This window comes from Schistocerca piceifrons, chromosome 1 (genome assembly GCF_021461385.2).
Source record: "Schistocerca piceifrons isolate TAMUIC-IGC-003096 chromosome 1, iqSchPice1.1, whole genome shotgun sequence".
Taxonomy (NCBI): domain Eukaryota; kingdom Metazoa; phylum Arthropoda; class Insecta; order Orthoptera; family Acrididae; genus Schistocerca; species Schistocerca piceifrons.
This window is the reverse complement of record NC_060138.1, coordinates 1,061,899,543-1,061,920,891: the sequence shown is the minus strand read 5'-3', so window position 1 is coordinate 1,061,920,891 and position 21,349 is coordinate 1,061,899,543. Positions and strand designations below refer to the sequence as shown.

Below are 21,349 nucleotides of genomic sequence, written 5' to 3'. Positions count from 1 at the left end.
AAAGATGAGGAATTTGTGCCCATCAGTGACTGGATTGACAGGTTCAAGCAATGTCGTAACTTTACTTTTGGGAAACCGAGCAGTGAATTCAGCAGTGGCTCACTACCATCTGGCCTGCAGTTCATGAAGGATAAGCGGACTGTGACATCTTTAATGTAGGCGAGACTGGCATTTTCTTTGAATTGACACCCGACAAAAAACTGAAATTCAAGGGTGAAAAACGTGGTGGTGGCAAGTTATCTAAAGAACGAATAACAGTTCTGATGTGTGCTAATTCAGATGGAACTGAGAAGAAAAAAATTGCTTGTGATAGGTAAATAAAAAAATCCTAGGTGTTTTAAGCATGTAAAAAATCTGCCAGTGCACTACAATGCTAAAAAAAGTCCTGGATGACCTCTGAACTCTTTGAAGCAGAGATGAGGTGTTGGGATTGGGAACTTAGAAGTCAGAAAAGGAATATACTGGTTCTTGGTGACAACTGTCCAGTACATCCTGCACTCTCTGGTCTGGAGTATATTAAGCTTGTTTTTCTTCCTGCAAATATGACAAGCTTTTTGCCACCCATGGACCAAGGAGTAATTAGGAGTCTGAAATGCCACTATCAAAAGCTCATGTTACTGAAAATGATTTAGTGCATTGAGAAAAATCAGGATTATTCTATTACACTGGTGGATGCGATCAGATACATTACCAAAGGTTGGAGCTGAGTCACAACCCAAACCATAAAGAACTGTTTTCGTCGTGTGTGAATCACAGCTGAAGGAATAAATGCTGCAAAAACTGAAGACACATTTGATGACACTGATGATCTGCCACCATCTGCATTGCTGCTAAAAATCAACTGTGATATTCTCAGTCAGTGTGACTTGAAATGTGTGCAACATTAGATGATGAACTTGTTACAACCAAAGTGAAAACTGAAAATGATATTGCAAATGAAGTGAAGAATAGGGCCACCATGACCATGTAGTGAGTTAGAGAGATGAAGAAGAAGAGGAATAAGAAAGAAGTGCCTATCCCTGCTGTGAGTGACACTTTTAAAGCCATTAGAATTGTGAAGATATTCTATGAAGCTAGGAGAGGAAGTAGTGAAATTGCAAATGAAATAATGAACATGGAACATAATTTAGAAATTGTGTATTGGGCAAATAGACAGCAGAGTAAAATGACTGATTACTTAACTCGTAAGTAAAGAAGTTTATATTGCTGTATATATCATATTCATGTAAGCTTAAGAGTAAATATTGGGTGGAAAATAGAGCAAAGCTAAATAAGTTTGTTCTTTTGCATTTGCCACCACAATAGACTGAAAATACAAATCTCAGTTAAAACACTCATTTATAACAACATAATTTCAAAGTCCTTTGAATGTTGTTATAGCCAGGATTTACAGAATTAAAAGAAAAAAATAATTTATGTTATTTATATTTATTGACATCATTAGGCTCATTTGTTTACATGATTAAAAACAGGTTATTTATATTAAATTCATTATCTGTTAATTTAAAAAAATAATAATAATTTTATAACCATATACTGTTAAGATGTGACTCTTCAGTTCCTCCTGGCGGCGTATTTGTTGCTCGAACAGTCCACGGGTATACTGCTGGTTCATAGTGTCCAACGGGCACAATATTTTGGCGATCAGACATTTCGCCATCATCAGATGCACTGACGAACTGAGGTCCTGAGGGCGGGTGGCCGATTTAAATCCCCTCCTCCCCATGGGCCGCTCTCTTCGACCGCCTGCCCTCAGGAGCTCAGTTTGTCAGCGCACCTGATGATGGCGACATGTCTGATCACTGAAATATTGTGCCCGTTGGAACACTATGAACCGGCAGTATACACATGGACTGTTTGAGCAGATATACTGTTAAGTTTTTTGAAAGAAATTGTCATGACTTCGAAGTTCTGTTCTGAGATATTATGTTGCCAACCTGTCAACACTTTGCTTTAGTTTGGAGACAGCTGCCTGGAACCTAAATTTAAACAAGAAAAACAAAATGCCTAAAGCACAGCACTAGACATTTGACTGTGTCCGTATATCTTGCTGGCAGGGAAAGTTGCTTCTTCACTAAATTATGAAGGGATTTGTTTTCTTCTAGAATATCATACATAGCTGAGACTTACCATTATAGGTACACTTAACAGACTCTTTGCCACTTCAGTGTTAATAGAGTTTACCGTCATCCCATGGTTGAAACAAGAACTTACAGCTGTTAACACAGAGTGGATGTATGGCCATGAGAAATGTTAGGCTCGTTTGAAGATGTGACCCAATGCATTTCAGTTTCCTTCACCTCTGCCTGAGGTGTTCAGCCTTTTATATTTCTCAAAATCTTTCTGGTTTAAACATCAAAAATTAATTTTCCGACAATAATTTTCAATTTTAATTTGGATTCAGATAATGGTTTTATTAGTGATGTAAGATTTATTGATCTTTTGCACATCAGATAATACCAGAAATGATGCACTTTGGAGAAACTTTAATGCGGTGTATCAATTGAATACAAAAATCAATGTCTCCTGCTTGGTCAGTCAGTCAGCACAGGACACAGTGCCATGCTCATTTGTTTCTGGTGGTAAAAAGGGAACACTGAAATTTTTATTTCCATATTTATTCAGTATTATTTTTGCTACATTCCGAGTGAAGTTTGTGATGACAGTGCATCTGTTACACAGACTGGGACTTAGGTGGGGTTGGAAAGTGACCTGACACCATGTTGACTTACGTGTTTGCTCATCTAAAGTGCCATATTTGGTGTTCTTCATATTCATATTTTTGTGCTATGAAAATGTGTACTTGTATGAACTGCATTGGAAATCTCACAAAAGTGAACCATTTTTGTGCAGTAATTTTTGCAGAAGTGTCTGGAAATGTTACATTGGTAACTAAAACTGTTACTGGAATAGATATAATTGGAAGTAGAGTAGTTTCATGTAACATTACCTCTAATCATTGTCTTTTATGTGGAAAATAACTGTCATTGTAAAATAATGCAGAATTTTCAGCACTGAGAAGAAGTCTAAATCTACGAGGTGCATTCAAGTTCTAAGGCCTCCGATTTTTTTTCTCCGGATTGGAAAGAGATAGAAACATGCGCATTGCTTTAAAATGAGGCCGCGTTCATTGTCAATACGTCCCTGAGATGGCAGCACCGTACAGCAGATGGAATTTTACCGCCAGCGGCGGGAATGAGAACTGTTTTAAATACTTAAAATGGCGACGTTTTCCTTACTTGAACAGCGTGCAATCATTCATTTTCTGAATTTGCGTGGTGTGAAACCAATTGAAATTCATCGACAGTTGAAGGAGACATGTGGTGATGGAGTTATGGATGTGTCGAAAGTGCGTTCGTGGGTGCGACAGTTTAATGAAGGCAGAACATCGTGTGACAACGAACCGAAACAACCTCGGGCTCGCACAAGCCGGTCTGACGACATGATCGAGAAAGAGGAGAGAATTGTTTTGGGGGATCGCCGAATGACTGTTGAACAGATCGCCTCCAGAGTTGGCGTTTCTGTGGGTTCTGTGCACACAATCCTGCATGACGACCTGAAAATGCGAAAAGTGTCATCCAGGTGGGTGCCACGAATGCTGACGGACGACCACATGGCTGCCCGTGTGGCATGTTGCCAAGCAATGTTGACGCGCAACGACAGCATGAATGGGGCTTTCTTTTCGTCGGTTGTGACAATGGATGAGACGTGGATGCCATTTTTCAATCCAGAAACAAAGCGCCAGTTAGCTCAATGGAAGCACACAGATTCACTGCCACCAAAAAAATTTTGGTGACCGCCAGTGCTGAAAAAATGATGGTGTCCATGTTCTGGGACAGCGAGGGCGTAATCCTTACCCATTGCGTTCCAAAGGGCACTACGGTAACAGGTGCATCCTACGAAAATGTTTTGAAGAACAAATTCCTTCCTGCACTGCAACAAAAACGTCCGGGAAGGGCTGCGCGTGTGCTGTTTCACCAAGACAACGCACCCGCACATCGAGCTAACGTTACGCAACAGTTTCTTCGTGATAACAACTTTGAAGTGATTCCTCATGCTCCCTACTCACCTGACCTGGCTCCTAGTGACTTTTGGCTTTTTCCAACAATGAAAGACACTCTCCGTGGCTGCACATTCACCAGCCGTGCTGCTATTGATTTTCCAGTGTTCAAAACAGACTCCTAAAGAAGCCTTCGCCGCTGCCATGGAATCATGGCGTCAGCGTTGTGAAAAATGTGTACGTCTGCAGGGCGATTACGTCGAGAAGTAACACCAGTTTCATCGATTTCGGGTGAGTAGTTAATTAGTAAAAAAATCGGAGGCCTTAGAACTTGAATGCACCTCGTAGTTTTAGCAATCAGTAACTATCAGTTACCAGCATTAGAAAACTGCCGTCTTCAGATTTATGACAGTTTTACACGGGAGCAAGGAAAAAATGCCAGATTTTGTGATCCTTCATAAAAATTGCCAATTTTGTGTTACGCCACTAAAAATTGCAGCTTTCAGCTCTTTTTCACTTTCTCACTTGCGCGAAATTTTCTTGGCCCTAGTAATAAAAAATAGATACAGCAAAGTAATTCAAACATTTTATTACCAACAGTAATAATATCATTATGTTAATAACTATAGTTGATTCATTACAGCACATTTCTAAATATTAAATTGTCTGGTGTAAATGGCTCTCTGATATGTGAAAACTTTTTTTTTTTTTTTTTTTTTAATGCTTGGAAAGGTTGTCTCCAATTCGTATGAACATAAAGGACAAGATTTCAATACGTCAGTGCCACTAGGAGGATACTCTTCCAAACTTTTATCGAATGTTTCCATGAAAACAGTTGTAATAAAAAAAGAAATAAATAAAAAAACTGAATACAGCTCCACATTCTTTGCTCTGTTCTTGCTATCTCAACAGAAATTGAGATTCTAATATCAGCAAGTAGCTGTTTATTTGTAATAAAAATGTGCAGTTTCAGAGCAGCCACCTAAGGAAGATCTGTTCTATCCAGTCATTTGCTTGCTTATGCCAGATTACTGAAGTGTGATTTGATACCACATGCATTAATATCAATGTGGATGCTGTATGATTTCTCTGTTAACATTTTCCAAGTTGGTGTGCAAAATTCAGAAATATCATATATATTAATATTTTGAAACCATCTATATGGTTATGTATGTAAAGATCCCATGTATCACACATAGCAACTACTATTCACCTTGGTGGGCTCTCATTTGCAAGTAATTGAAAAAAAAAAGCAATTTCTGAGTTGTTTGTGTCAGTCAATATCGTTAAAAATGTTGCGTCAAATAGTTTTGTTGCATGGTGTAATGGATATCCTGCTAATATGCTGGAGGTTGAGGGTTCGAATCTTGCCGGGTGAATAAATATTTATCAAAATGACTTTGATCCTCATTTTTTTTTGCTTTTAATTAGTTTTATGTATTAATTTTGATTTAATTTCTTTTGTTTTATCACCCTGTTTTTTTCCACATTACTGTGTTCATTATGTCTATTTATCATTTTTTTTTTTAAATTTCGTTATAGGCCTGCTTGTAAACCATTCTTTCATTTAAATCTTCATCTGCATTATTTTGTCCTTAGTGCAAGAAGTATTTAGGTTATGGTTATGCTTAACCATTATGAATATTTTAGAACCTGTGATTGTTAATTAAGTGTAAATATGTAAAAGTGCAACCATTCACATTTTTAATAGGTATTTATTATTCTATGAACCAGTTTTCGAACCTTTTCAGTTTCATCTTCAGATCGTTTTCTGGAAGTTACATCACTATTTCTAGCATAATGCTTGTTGCTGGCTCTGTGACAAGATGATGGAACACTCTTTAATGTATCACCATGACTATTGTTTCTGTTGATATGGATGGAAAATTTAGTTTTTTACTTCCGCACTGTCGCCTGATAAACAAAGTAAGAGCCTACGGAATATCAGACCAGCTGTGTGGCTGGATTGAAGAGTTTTTAGCAAACAGAACACAGCATGTTGTTATCAATGGAGAGACGTCTACAGACGTTAAAGTAACCTCTGGCGTGCCACAGGGGAGTGTTGTGGGACCATTGCTTTTCACAATATATATAAATGACTTAGTAGATAGTGTCGGAAGTTCCATGCGGCTTTTCGCGGATGATGCTGTAGTATACAGAGAAGTTGCAGCATTAGAAAATTGTAGCGAAATGCAGGAAGATCTGCAGCGGATAGGCACTTGGTGCAGGGAGTGGCAACTGACCCTTAACATAGACAAATGTAATGTATTGCGAATACATAGAAAGAAGGATCCTTTATTGTATGATTATATGATAGCGGAACAAACACTGGTAGCAGTTACTTCTGTAAAATATCTGGGAGTATGCGTGCGGAACGATTTGAAGTGGAATGATCATATAAAATTAATTGTTGGTAAGGCGGGTACCCGGTTGAGATTCATTGGGAGAGTGCTTAGAAAATGTAGTCCATCAACAAAGGAGGTGGCTTACAAAACACTCGTTCGACCCATACTTGAGTATTGCTCATCAGTGTGGGATCCGTACCAGATCGGTCTGACGGAGGAGATAGAGAAGATCCAAAGAAGAGCAGCGCGTTTCGTCACAGGGTTATTTGGTAACCGTGATAGCGTTACGGAGATGTTTAATAAACTCAAGTGGCAGACTCTGCAAGAGGGGCGCTCTGCATCGCGGTGTGGCTTGCTCGCCAGGTTTCGAGAGGGTGCGTTTCTGGATGAGGTGTCGAATATATTGCTTCCCCCTACTTATACCTCCCGAGGAGATCACGAATGTAAAATTAGAGAGATTAGAGCGCGCACGGAGGCTTTCAGACAGTCGTTCTTCCCGCGAACCATACGCGACTGGAACAGGAAAGGGAGGTAATGACAGTGGCACGTAAAGTGCCCTCCGCCACACACCGTTGGGTGGCTTGCGGAGTATCAATGTAGATGTAGATGTAGATGTACTTACTGCAACAATATGGATGGCTTATTTTGTTAGTGTCCATCTCTGTGTGTGTGTGTGTGTGTGTGTGTGTGTGTGTGTGTGTGTGTGTGTGTGTGTGTGTGTGAGGGCTGCAAGAGGTGCAGACACATCAAGAACTTGCATGGTGGTAGCCCCATGAACATGCATTGGTTGCACTGATAATGCCTGAGCTGAAAACTCCCCATGTATGCCAATGAGTATGTGCCCATCGTGGCTGGGGCATGGGGACTCCAAGACTTATTGGCTGAGGCTGGTTGACACCCATGGGAAGAGCCCCCGTTTGTAGGGGGTGACACCATGGCAGATCAGCCGCAAATGAAACATATGAAGTTATCTCCCGCTGGTAGCCATATGGCCCCAGCAGTCTCTATGAAAGGACAGTCTTCGTTCAGTGCAGAGAGGTACGACCCTAAAATGTTCCCTTCCCTCGCTATGCCATGGCAGGAATGTAGGGCTAAGCGGCAAGCAGAGCAATACTCCCCACTATACTTGGTTTGTACAATGATTGATGGTGATTCCTTCTTGGCCATAAAGCCATTGTTCTTTGTGGAGAACTTAGAAGACAAGTTTGGAGAAGTGGCAGCCATCTCTAAAATGAAAGGAGGGTCAATTTTGATCAGACACAAACACAAATGCAAACTGGGTAACATACTTACTGGTGTCTGTTACTCCCCATAACAGCCTAAATGTAGTTCAGGAAATAATTTTCCACAGAGACCTGCTCATACCATCTGATAATGCTACGTAAGTAATTTGGAAAGAGCATAAAATATCCCAGTGTGCGTGCAAGATCAATGTGAGCGAATGAGCTACATGCCACCTTGGAGCAATGGGGTGTACAGTTTGTCTGTTGTGTACGTAGGAGGCCAAAGGACAGTAGGGTTGCTAGCGGTGCCTTCATCGTGGCCTTTGAGGGTGATTCATTGCCTGAAAAGTTCAGTGTGATGGTATACCGATGTAGTGTGGAACTGTACGTGCCCCCTCCACACATAGCCCCTGCCCCCTCCCCACTCCCCTTTAAGAGATTGTGGACAGTCTCACTGCATGCAAACATTCCCTCTACACCTCCCCCCCCCCCCCCCCCCCCTGCCACCTGTGGAAAGCAGCATACTCCCTGCTCACCAGATTTCACTGTTTTCCAAAGAGAAAAGAAAGTACAATACTTGGACAAACTCAGTTACCAAGAAGTTAAGGGGAAGTAAAAGCGGTTGCACCCAGTATGTCAGTCAGTGTCATATGTTGCAGCTACGATGACATCGCCTCCTTTGGTGACGGTACTCCTGTCCATTAAACCTCCTCCAGTGGACTCTCAGGGCCACTCAGCCATGCCTGGCCCCATGATGGCTGGGGGCTCTCCTCTTGCTGTTCAGGATCAATGGCTTCCCACCCACCAGGGACATCGGTCCCCACCTCCCAGCTGGAGACTAATTATCTTCCTCTGGTTTCTGTCACCAGGAAGGGGTCTCTCGTGACACATTTTTTCCAAGGTTTCCACTGATCTACAACCAGACTCCAGCCAGTGGCTGAAGGAGATGCAGGCTGCTGCTCGCAGGGCTTTGCGATCATCGTCTTTACCTGAAACTGATTCAGAGAAACCCTCGCAATCATCGTAATCCTTTAAGGAGTGGAGAGGAGAGGAATGACAAGAAAAAGTCCTCCAAGAAGGACAACATCCCAATAGCCCCCGCACGACCAGATCCCGCCTGTTCCGCTACAGTGGCCGAGGCGGAGATTCCAGCACCCCTCTGAGGTCCTCGTTCACACTACACAATGGAACTTGAGACCTATGTATGTTGATGCCAGAACCCCTCAACCAGTGGTAGCAGATGACCCTAAGGCATAAACTGCCCCCCTAGTCCCTTCATGTACATCCTCATCATCATCATCATCATCATCATTATTCTCCAGTGGAATTGTAGTGGTTTTTTTCCACCACCTTGCTAAGCTATGACGTCCTTTAAGCACTTCACCTGCCTTCTGAATTGCTCTTCAGGAGACTTGGTTTTCAGGAATGCAGACCCCAACCCTTCATGGGTATTGGGGATATTATAAGAATCATGCTGCCTATGACAGTGTGTCAGGCGGAGTTTGCACATATATTCTAGACACACTATACAGGATGATTCAAAAAGAATACCACAACTTTAGGAACTTAAAACTCTGCAACGACAAAAGGCAGAGCTAAGCACTATCTGTCGGCGAATTAAGGGAGCTATAAAGTTTCATTTAGTTGTACATTTGTTCGCTTGAGGCGCTGTTGACTAGGCGTCAGCGTCACTTGATGCTAAGATGGCGACCGCTCAACAGAAAGCTTTTTGTGTTATTGAGTACGGCAGAAATGAATCGACAACAGTTGTTCAGCGTGTATTGCGAACGAAGTATGGTGTTAAACCTCCTGATAGGTGGTGTATTAAACGTTGGTATAAACAGTTTACAGAGAATGGGTGTTTGTGCAAAGGGAAAAGTTCTGGACGGCCAAGAACGAGTGATGAAAATGTAGCACGCATCCAGCAAGCATTTGTTCGCAGCCCAGGAAAATCGCCTCGCAGAGCTAGCAGAGAGCGCTGCAAATTCCACAATCAACTGTATGGAGAGTCCTACAAAAGAGGTTAGTTATGAAACCTTATTGTCTGAAATTGGTTCAAGCACTGTCTGCAGCTGATAAGATTAAAAGAATCGATTTCTGTGATTTTTATCCTTGCTCAAATGGAAACAGATGAATCTTTCGTTTCAAAGATTGTGTTTAGTGATGAAGCAACTTTCCACACTAACGGGAAAGTCAACCGTCACAATGTCTGTATATGGGGCACTGAGAATCCGCGGGAAAAAACAACTCAGTATGAACGTGACTGGCCTAAGGTGAACGTTTTCTGTGCCCTTTCAGCCAATAAAGTTTTTGGTCCCTTTTTCTTCGAAGGTGCTACTGTAACTGGACTACAGTATCTGGAGATGTTAGAGAATTGGCTGTTCCCTCAGCTCGAACAAGAAGCACAATAATTCATATTTCAGCAGGATGGAGCGCCACCACATTGGCACTTATCTGTCCGTAACTACCTGAACGTCAACTACCCGAGGCGATGGATTGGCCGCCAGGCAGCCCGTGACAGAGCACTTCATCACTGGCCTCCAAGAAGCCCTGATCTTACCCCCTGCGATTTTTTCTTATGGGGGTATGTTAAGGATATGGTGTTTCGGCCACCTCTCCCAGCCACCATTGATGATTTGAAACGAGAAATAACAGCAGCTATCCAAACTGTTACGCCTGATATGCTACAGATAGTGTAGAACGAGTTGGAGTATCGGGTTGATATTGCTCGTGTGTCTGGAGGGGGCCATATTGAACATCTCTGAACTTGTTTTTGAGTGAAAAAAAAACCTTTTTAAATACTCTTTGTAATGATGTATAACAGAAGGTTATATTATGTTTCTTTCATTAAATACACATTTTTAAAGTTGTGGTATTCTATTTGAATCACCCTGTATAGTGAACTCGCGTCTCTTAATATACTTCTGGAGGATGTGGTTGTTCATGTAAGAGCATTTCAGGTAATTACCATCTGGGGGGTTTACCTCCCTTCCGATGGTGAAGTGTCTTGGAACATACTGTTTGCATTGGTGTCTCAGCTCCCCCCACCTTTCCTAATCTTGGGTGATTGCAGTGCCCATAATCCTTTGTTGTGTGGAACCATGGTCACTGACCGCAATAAAGACCTTGAAAATTTACTGGCACAACTTGACCTTTGCCCCTTTGGTACTGGTACCGCCACAAACTTCAGTGTGATGGACAGGACTTTCTTGACCAAATTGACCTTTCCATTTGCAAACCTTGTCTTCTCCCATCCATGTGCTGCAGAGTTCACGATGACCTGTGTGGTAGTGATCACTTCCTGATCTTCCTGTTCCTCCCTCAACATCACTCCCCTGGATGCCTGCCCAGATGAGCTCTCAACATTGCTGACTGGGTTATGTTCAGCTTTGCTGTTGCCCTTGACTCTTCACCATAGAGAGATATCAATGAGGTAGTCCAGAACGTAACTACAGCCATTCTATCGGCAATCCCCTATTCCTCAGGCTCACCCCGACAGAAGTCAGTACTTTAGCAGTTCTCGCAAATCACAGAGGCCATTCAGCATCGTGGGCAGGCTCACTAAGCCATAAGGGGCACCAATTGATGGAGAACCTCATTGCCTTTAATCAGCTCCGTGCGTGGGTCCGCCACCATATAAAAAGACAGAAGTGAGAATGCTGGGAATGTGTGTTTCAGCCATCGGACCACTTACCTTTCCTTTGCTGGTTTGGCCTAAGGTCGGAAGTCTCTGTGGATACGAAACACTTGTAGGTGTACCTCGTATTATCTTTAGGGCACTGTCTAAACTGACCCACAAGCTGTCGCCAAACATTTTACTCTGCACTGTGCTCAAGCTTCAGCATTTGAGCGTTATCAACCTGCCTTTTGTGTCTTAAAACAGCGGTTGGAGTGAAAGCAATTATCTTTTACTGCACACCACATGGAGCCATATAATGCTCCATTTAGTGAGTGAGAATTTGTCAGTGTCCTAGCCCACTGCCCTGATACATCCCCAGGCCCAAACCACATCCACAACCAAATGATCAAGCACCTAACAGGGGACTGTCAGCGCCATATCCTTGCCATCTTTAACTGCATCTTGAGTGAGTGCAAGTTCCCGTCGCAGTGGTGAGAAAGCATCATTGTTGCAGTATGGAAACTGGGTAAGCACACTCTGAGATGGTTAGTTATCACCCAATAAGTCTCAATAAAGTTCTTTGTATGTTGCTGGACGCAAGGCACGCTAGCTGCTGTGTTGGCTCACTGAGTCTCAGAATCTTCTGGCCCTGTCTCAGAGTGGTTTTCACAAAGGCCGTTTCACTACTGATAATCTGATTTACCCAAACAGCTTTTGCCTAACGTCAACACCTTATACCTGTCTTCTTTGATCTGCAAAAGGCTTATGACAGCACATCTGTGCTACCTTACACGTGTGGGTTCTCCGGGCTCCACCCCAGATTTTCATCCAGAACATGATGCCAATAACTGTATGAGCTCTGATTTCCCTTATTTTATCATGGTGATTGTTTCTCCGTTTGTAGGTCGGCGTCAACAAAATATTTTCGCATTTGGAGAAGAAAGATGGTGATTGAAATTTCACGAGAAGATCGCTCTGCAAAGAAAAACGCCTTTGTTTTATTGATGTCCATCCCAAATCCTGTATCATTTTAGTGACACACTCTCCCATATTTTGCGATAATGCAAAACATGCTGCCTTTCTTCGGACTTTTTCAATGTACTCCGTCAGTCCTAACGGACAAGTGTAGTGCAGGCAGTCTCCTCAGTAGATCTGTTTCAATTTCTAAGTGTCCTGCCAATAAAACGCTGTCTTTGGTTAGTATTCCCCACAACATTTTCTGTGTATTCCTCCCAATTTAAGTTGTTCGTAATTGTAAATCCTAGGTATTTAGTTGAATTTACGCTCTTCGGATTTGACTGATTTATCGTGTAACCAAAGTTTAACGGATTCCTTTTAGCACTCATGTGGTTGACCTCACACTTTTTATTATTTAGGGTCAATTGCCAATTTTCACACCATACAGATATCTTTTCTAAATCGTTTTGCAGTTTGTTTTGATGTGCTGATGACTTTACTAGTTGATAAACAACAGCGCCATCTGCAAACAACGTAAGACGGCTGCTCAGATTGTCTCCCAAATTGTTTATATAGATACGAAACAGCAAAGGGCCTCTAACACTATCTTTGGGAACACTAGAAATCACTTATGTCTTTCTCAAAGACTTTCCATCAATTACTACGAATTGCAAACTCTCTGACAGGAAATCACGAATCCAGTCACATAACTGAGATGATATTCCATAAGCACGCAATTTCACTACAAGCCAGAGCTTCATCTTGACCTGTCGCAAGGTCCAAAAGACTCGGTGCATCCGAGGCCTCCACTGCCAATTTTTCTCAATCTTGACGCGTCCTAGGGTTTGGAAGCAGTATACACTGATGGCTCGTTAGTCACTGATCATGTAGGCTTTGCTTATACTCATGCGGGACATAAACTCACTGTGGAGTTGATAACCATCTCTCGTGCTCATGAGAATATTTGTTCGTGTGCTAGTGGTTCTTTTGTCATCTGCAACAACTCTTTGAGCTGGTTGCAAGCTATTGAACCAGTGCTGCCCTTGCCATCCATTGGTCATTGCTATCCAGGATTCCCTATATGCTCTTGAACGGCATGGATGCTCAGTGATCTTTGTCTGTACCCTGGGCCACGTCAAGATCCCGGGGAAAGAACTCGCTGATAACCTGGCCAAACTGGCTACCAGTAGACTTACTCTTGAGATTAGTATTATGGAAACAGACCTCCATTGGTATTACGCTGTTAAGTTTTAGGTGCCTGCAGTACGAAACGACTCACTTTTTCACCCAAACTATGGGTGGTAAAGGAGACTATGAATCTGTGGAGGTCCGCCATGGAGGTGTCTTGCAAGGACTCTGTCGTCCTTTGCTGGCTCCTTATCAACCTTTCTTGGTCAGTGCCGGACACTTTAATTTCCCTGACTTGATACCCCTTGTGTTAAAAAACAATCCCCTAGCAGCTGACTTAGTTTTATGTTTTATTCGTGAAGCAGGCATTTACGAAACTCTTTAAGTGAGGGCCGTTTAACCTTATTGAGGGGTTGGTAGAACACTCTGTCGCCTCTTCTGCCCAGACCGAGCTGCACTGTCTGGCCTTGGTAGTCCAGCAGCCCGGTCCTCGCCCTACATGCTGTTCTACTCTTCCCCCCCCCCCCCCCCCCCCCCCCTCCCTCTCGCATGGCCTGTGAGACTTGTTCATCTTTTGTGTGTCTGTGCTTCTCTTGCCCTGTCCTTGTTACTAGTCTTTCTAAGGATATCTCAGAGTATAGAGTACCTCTGATAAGTGGCGGGGGTTGGGGGATATATGTCCCCTCATCGTACTCTGCTTTCAGGGGCTTCTGGCTGCTCGCTAGACGGAGCACCTTGCTTGCCTTTCATCCTGTCTCCCTTTCTTCTTTCTATCCCCTACCTCAGCTTCACTAACATTGGTAGACCTTGTGGTTTTCTTCTCCTGAGTTTTGCACGATAGGCTCTCTCTGATCTACCTCATATAAACTAGACCTGTGTGTCTGAGGAAAAGGGGCTAATAACCTAGTAGTTTGGTCCCTTTAACCTTCCAGCCAACTAACTGATACTATTAGGCACCAGGTCCATGTGTGCAAATCACTGGCCCATATTTCCTGGTAATTGCATGACCTGTGCATAGACATCTGGTGCCACATACCTCCAGAAACCTACGAAGGATTTGTCAAATTCATGCCACGCAGAATCACTGCTGTATTTTGTTCTAAAATTGGAACAACATGCTGTTATGCGGTTGTTGATCTACAAGGTCTGTTCAAACAATTCCAGAACTTTGTGCACAAAATTTTTCTACGATTACCTTTTACTTATTGTGTGTGGTCTCCTTCAAAATACTCTCCTCCACAATTGATACACCACTCCCAACACTGATTCCACTTCTTGAAGTAGTCTTGGTAGACCTCTTGATGGATCACGTGAAGCGCCGTTTGCAAATTTTCTTGTATCTCGCCTTTGTTGCTAATCTTCGTCCTTTCAGTGAGGTTTTCAACTTTGGAAATAGAAAGATGTCTGCTGGTGTCAGGTCTGGAGAGTACAGAGGATGAGGCATCACAATAATTTCGGTTTTTGTAGAATAGTCATGCACGAGTAGGGATGAATGTAGGGGGTGCGTTATTGTGATATAAGAGCCACGAATTGCCTCACCATGTTTCAGGCCATTTCCTTCTCAAATTTTCTTGCAGATGTTGCAATACGCCCTGATAGTACCATCTATTAACAGTTTGTCCTTGTGGCACGAATTCATGATGAACTAATCTGTCAAAGTCAAAGAAAACTATCAGCATGGCTTTGACATTTGACATGACCTGACAAACTTTTTTTTTCATCTTGGAGGACCTTTACTGACCCATTGTGAAGTTTAAACCTTGGTCTCAACATCGTAGCCATAGGGACCCATGTCTCATCACCAGTTATGGTTCTCTTAAGTCAAGTCATGTTTTAATTTATGTGATCTGAAAACTCTTCACAGATTACGAGGCAAAGATCTTTCTAGTCTTGACTCATGAACCTCAGGAAGAATTTGTCAGCAACATGATGCATTCCTAAATGCTGTGTCAGGATTTCATGAAATAATCTAACTGAAATGTAATGTTCTTCTGCAATCTCTCAGACTGTCAGTCTTCAATTGGCGTGCACAATTTCATTGATATTCCCAAGATGAGCGTCATCGGTAGACATTGGAGGGCGTCCTGTATGAGGTCATCATTAACTTTTGTCCGGCTATTTTTGAACCATGTGAACCATTCATAACACCAAATACGGCTTCAGCATTCATCACTATAGGCTTCCTGCATCATTGGTGTGTTTCTGAAATGGTTTTCTCGAGTTTCACACAAAATTTAATGCAGATGCATTGCTCCTCTAACTCTGCCATCTCGAAATTTGCTGAGTGTGTGACACAATGTTCTATTCAATACAGCACTGAACAATATGTAACAGATGTACAACAACGAAAGTTCAGGCAGTTACACATTAAACACAGGTGAGTGCAGGGATGCCAACTGCATTTTGCTCCAACGCACCATTAGTGCAAACTTACCAATATTCTGGACTTTCTTGAACAGACCCCGTACACAAGGCACTGAGAACTGCAAGGGTCCAAAGCACAGACACAGAGTTTTGAAAAAAATAGATGTTTGTGAAAATCAGATTTGTAGACAAACCATCAGTCTCACAGATTTGATTGGTTTTTAACCAAGTATCAACATCCTACATTTCCTATGGAAAAATAAATTACCCACTTTGTTATGAAATTTTAATTAATATTGATGATTATGATTATTAATATTAATTCGCAGAATTCTCATACATAAGCTGTAACAATAGTGTCTTTTTTATAAAGTTTGTAATTAATGTGAAACTTGAATCAAAATGTAAAGAACAGATACTAAATGCGCTACACACACAGTTAAACCTATTCTGACACTTTATGGTCCTCATTATCATAACTTTCATTAAACATATTCTGTGCTTGAGATTAAGATGAAACAGTCTGCCCACATAGGGCATGAAATCTAGTAGCTTTAAGTCTTGTGTTACAAGGTTGATTTTGCCTACCACCTATTTATTTGAGCACTAGATTTTGCAAGGCATCCACAAACTGTTGGGAAATGATAAATTGTGGCCTTCCTGTATGTGACTTGCAAAAAATAGTGGCCTCTCAAGACTAGTGTTACTTTAAGCAGTGCTTCCCAGCAACATATTGAGAACCAAATCACTGTAGAATTTATTAAATGTACATTTTTACCATGCACATTAACTTTTGGTCTCGTAGTGAGTTTGTAACACTCATAAATATTCTGAAATCCTAAAGAACTCTACAGAGCAGATTTTAGTGCTTGTTTATTCTGCTCGTTTATATCTTGCATGCATCTCAATATCCATAGCGCCACTGTCGGGGTAATTTTCTCTTATGTGGGGATCTGCTTGTTCCTTCTTAGTTAGTCCAGATTGCCTTGTTTGTGTTTTTTGAGATCTCATGAAGTTTTTTACATGGTATTATGTGGACAGAGACTATGCTTGTTGTGTGCTGCCTCAAGGGGAATTGGCCACTGCCGTAAATAGCAGGAAACTACGTTAGCCATAGTCAGCAGGCATCTATCTACCACTCAAACCTCTGGTGACATTGGGCACCACAGACAAGTCCTGCAAAACCTGTGGTGCCATTGAAATCCCCTGGTGAACTGGTTGTCACTGCGACTTCTGTAAAGCAGCATCGGATTGGTCTGTCGTCACCCGAGAGTGAGTGCTAATATTGATGGGATTGCGTGTGTCTGCGCAGAAGGTGAAAGTTTGAGCTGGCTGACCACTTATGCCTTAGCAATAGGTATGAGGTGCTACCTGGTGTTGATAACACTTGTAAGCCAGCACGGGACACCTTTCCTGTTGGGTCAGTGGTTGATTTTCCTATCCAGTCTGAACAAGTGCAGAGGGTGGATGTGCTAGTCATTGGAAGCTCCAATGGTATGCAAGCAATGGAACTCCTCAAGGAAACAGCAGGTAGTTTGGGAAAGAATGCCAGTGAGCAATCACTATGTTTGTCAGAGGATCTTTTCAGAGATGTGGAAGACGTTCTGGTGATGGCTATCAAACCCACTGGTTGTGACCAGCTGCAAATAGTAGCACATGTTTGCACAGCTGATGCCTGCTGCTTGGGTTGTAAGGCCACCCTCAGTTCCTATAGGCAGATGACGATTTGGTGAAGACAGCTTGCATCTTACGCATGGTGCTGACTAAGCTCTCTATCTTTAGCATCGTACCTAGGACCGTTCACAGTCCTCTAGTGTGCTGCAGAGTGGAAGGGCTAAACCAGAGTCTGACAACTTGGAAACGTTATTATATACAAATTTCTCAACCTCCACGATCAGGTTGTAGGGCTTCTCTTAACAGGTCAAGTGTGCATGACACGGAGGAAACAATTACTAGGATAGGAGAGTACTTGTGGCATGCACATGGGCTTTCCTTAGGTTAGAGGAACCCCCTCCCTTGATATCAGAGATCAGTTGCCTGCCGAAATCTAAGATACATTAGCCATGTTATTTTCAGAAAATTCTCATCCCTGCGGTTTGGAACTAGAAAAGGTTAATATGTACTAGTAATCTGCAGGGACGTCCATGGTAAGGTTCCAGAATTAGTATTGCTTATTGAAGGTAATAATGGCCAGATAGTATTAGGAACAGAAAGTTGGTTGAAATCAGAGGTGAGTAGCAAAATTCAGATTGGAATATATATCGCATGGATAGGTTAGTTGCCAATGGTGGTAATGTATTTATTACCGTAAAAAAACTACATAAATCAAGCAAGGTTATGATGAATTACGAATGTGAATTAATCTGGGTGGTATTAAGCATCAAAGGCCAATCTAAAATGATAATTGAATGCTTTTATGGACCACTTGCATCAGTAGCTGTAGTAGTAGAATGCTTAGGAGAGAGAGTGCAGAATTTCATCAATCAGTTTCCTGATCATGCTGCTGTAATAGGGGGTGACTCCAACTTGCTATGTATAGATTGGGAGAGGCATGCTATCAAAACTGGTTCAAGAGCTAGGGATTCGTGTGACGTTATTCTGAATGTTTTGGCCAAAAATTACTTCTAGCAGATCATTAGAGAACCAACTCATGAAGGTAACATCTTAGACCTCCTAGCAACAGACAGACGTGAGCTTCTCCATTCAGTTAACAGGAGGGTATCAGTGATTGTAAGTTTGTGATAGTGGCTATGTCTATGGCTATTGTAAGGAATGTTAAGTTAGGAAAATATTTTTACTTAGCTGAGTGACAGGGTAAAAACTGCAGAGTATCTCAGTAGTCAACATCAAATATACAGGGTTGATGATGAAGATATGGAGCACAAATAGGAAAAACAAAACAAAACGAAATCATGTGTTCAGGCACTTAGTGACCATAATGGCACCAAAACGAAAAATAACAGAGAAGGCTTAAATACAGGAAACAGTTTCACTGCAGAAGATCGTAGTAAGGTTCCTCCTTTCAATCACAGTATGAACTGGCAGATATTGAGATAATTGACTGAAAAAAGTAAAATTGCTTTGTAGTGGAAAGTCATCAGAATCGGTTGAGATACCTGTAAGATTGTACAGAGATTAGAATGAAAATCTCCACTATAAAAATCAATATGGATTTCATGGAGATCTTGCAAAACTCAGCTCCCTCTGTTCCTCTGCAAGATCCACAGTGCTGTAGACATTGGCACTTAGATTGATGCCATGTTCCACAACCTCAGGAAGGCATTTGACTCTATCCTGCATTGCTGGTTAGTGAAGAAAACAATAGTTTACCGATTATCAGACCAGCTTTGTGACTGACTTCAAGACTACCTTGCAGGTAGCATGCAATACAGCACTCTTAACAGAACAGAATTGGAGGGTGTAAAGGTAATTTTGGGTTTCGGGGGGTACTGCAAAAATTGCAGAACTGCCAGCTATTACGGATTGTCCGTGATTGTTACAGATTCATCACCTTGATTATGGAGTTATGGGAAAGATACTGTTTACATTTCACTAATCATATGCTCTTAAAATGTTTTATAGATTTTAATGATTTCCTTCCCAATACTTAGTGAATTTTATCACCATGAATTGCTAAGGTAGGTTATGCTGAGAGCCATTGAAATTTTTTCGTTTTGCACGTCTCCTCTTAAAGGATAAGAATAAAACTGCTTTTAGACCAAATGGCAGAGAAGATTCAAGCTGTAAGCTGTTGTGGTTTTTCTAACCAGGTGACATCACAAGATATGCAGTTAACCAATTTATCCATACGTACATGGTGTACATAAACTCTGCGAACACTTTCAATTATTCATTGCACAAGAACCAAACATTGTACAGATATCATAGATGTGTCATTTTGACTTTTCCTCCCCCAAAGAACATATGCTTAACTTTTTGTTCTTTTTTTTCTCTAATTCTTAAAATAAATATTCAGTCTGTGTTTAGTAAGCTCTGCTCTAGTTGTTCCTGCTTTAGATGCTGGTAAGTACAGTATTCTTTCTCAAACATTGTAGTATTCATTTATGACTTTAATTGTAACATAATTCTTTGAAAACTTTCTTTTTTCAGTATTTAATTGTATCACAGAAATCATTTCTTCCTTTGCTGTACACATTACCTTCATCATCCTACAGTCTATGTTATCCAAAAGTGTTTTAAAAATTTCCGTCTTTTGCAGGTAAATGTTCATCCAGTCAGGGTTGCTCTGAATCTGCAGAAGGCACCTTTATTAGCTGAGAATCTGGAGAAAGTTCAGAAAATCTTGGAACTCATGAGTGAAAGAGAAATGAAGAGAGGATTTGAAGCAAATGAGGTTATGTCATTCAAATTCCATTACTTGTCATGTGTAGTTGCTGAGATTGGCCGATGTAGAAAAAGGCAATTAGCAGCACAACAGGAGAGAAAGAAAGATGAAACTAAAGATAGTGAGAATACAGAAGAAAAGCGGTCAGATCCTGTGGAACTCTTTGCTCGGAAAATGCTGAAATGTGGGCGTGGCGACAATGGGTCTCCAGAGTTTCAGGAAAGTTTTCTGAGAGAATGTGTTCGTGAATTCCCATATCGTGAATGTACAGTTTTCCGCCAGATGGTTACAAGTTTAGCTCAACAGGACTCCCCTTCTGCTCTGAGCATTATTTCTGCTGCCATCAATGGGCAGAGGGGCTTTTTAGACAGTGGCACCCATTGCTGCTCAACATGTGGTGAAGAAGGAGCGACAAAGAAGTGCTCTAAATGTAAAGCAGTTCAGTATTGTGACAGAGAATGTCAACGTCTCCATTGGTTTATGCATAAGAAAGCATGTACAAGGTTATCTCAAGTTTCCATAAAGGCTAAACCATCAGCTAGTCCTCCAACTTCAGAATTGAGGGGTCTTCAAGTGAAGTAATGGAAGTTGAATAGCTTACTGTAATGGTTTACAAAATCTCTTTTTTTTCTAATTACGGGAACCATTTCATTTTTTCTGTATTTCTATGTATGTAACATGTGATTAACTGTCATTGTACATTGGATAATGTGGCCATTGCAAGTAAAGTATGTCCCTTTCCTTTCCTTCTCTTAAGAGAGAAAAAGAAAGGAAATTTATGTTCACAGTGCAGTTCAGTAACTAATGTGTGATAAATTCCATAGACAACATGGTCAAAACTGTTGCTATGTATCTATAACTATTTGTCCTGATCTTTCTTGTCTGTTGATTAACACACACATAATGAATTATGTGGTATGTGATGTTACCTAATGGTTACCTTGGAATAATTATAAAAAGCTTCTAAAGCTTTTAAATTAATTAGAGACTTGTCTTGATAAGTTGGAGCAATGCAGAAAATTATGTGAAATGTTTCAGCAATAAAGAATTAAAAATAAACTCAATCTCTCACATGATAAGCAAGAAGGTAATTGGATGTACCACTCTAAAAATAAAGTAGATTCCTGATCAAAATGAGCATTATTATAAAACACAAAAGTTCTTAATAAAACATGTTGCAGCATGAGATTTTTACATGCGATGGAGAAAGTAACATTACTGTAACATGGACCTGGTAAATAATAATTCATTACAAAAAAAGATATACATTAGAATTCCAAGTGGAACAGCATTTAATTTCTAACTGGTAGATAATGCTAATTTGCCAGATAATTTTCTGAAAAAGTCTGTGATGTGAGGAAAGAAGTA

At 41.3% G+C, this 21,349-nt stretch overlaps 1 protein-coding gene across 1 annotated transcript in view; it reads left to right on the top strand.

The window, feature by feature from the left end:
- The window catches only part of LOC124751815 (ankyrin repeat and MYND domain-containing protein 2), a 45,474-nt gene extending 24,378 nt beyond the window's left edge, over positions 1-21,096 (top strand). The window contains exon 4 of the mRNA XM_047248991.1: positions 19,856-21,096. Coding sequence (XP_047104947.1) covers positions 19,856-20,563 — 708 coding nt within the window. The 3' untranslated portion in view covers positions 20,564-21,096. The remainder of the gene's footprint in view (positions 1-19,855) is intronic.
- Positions 21,097-21,349: the final 253 nt, after the last annotated feature.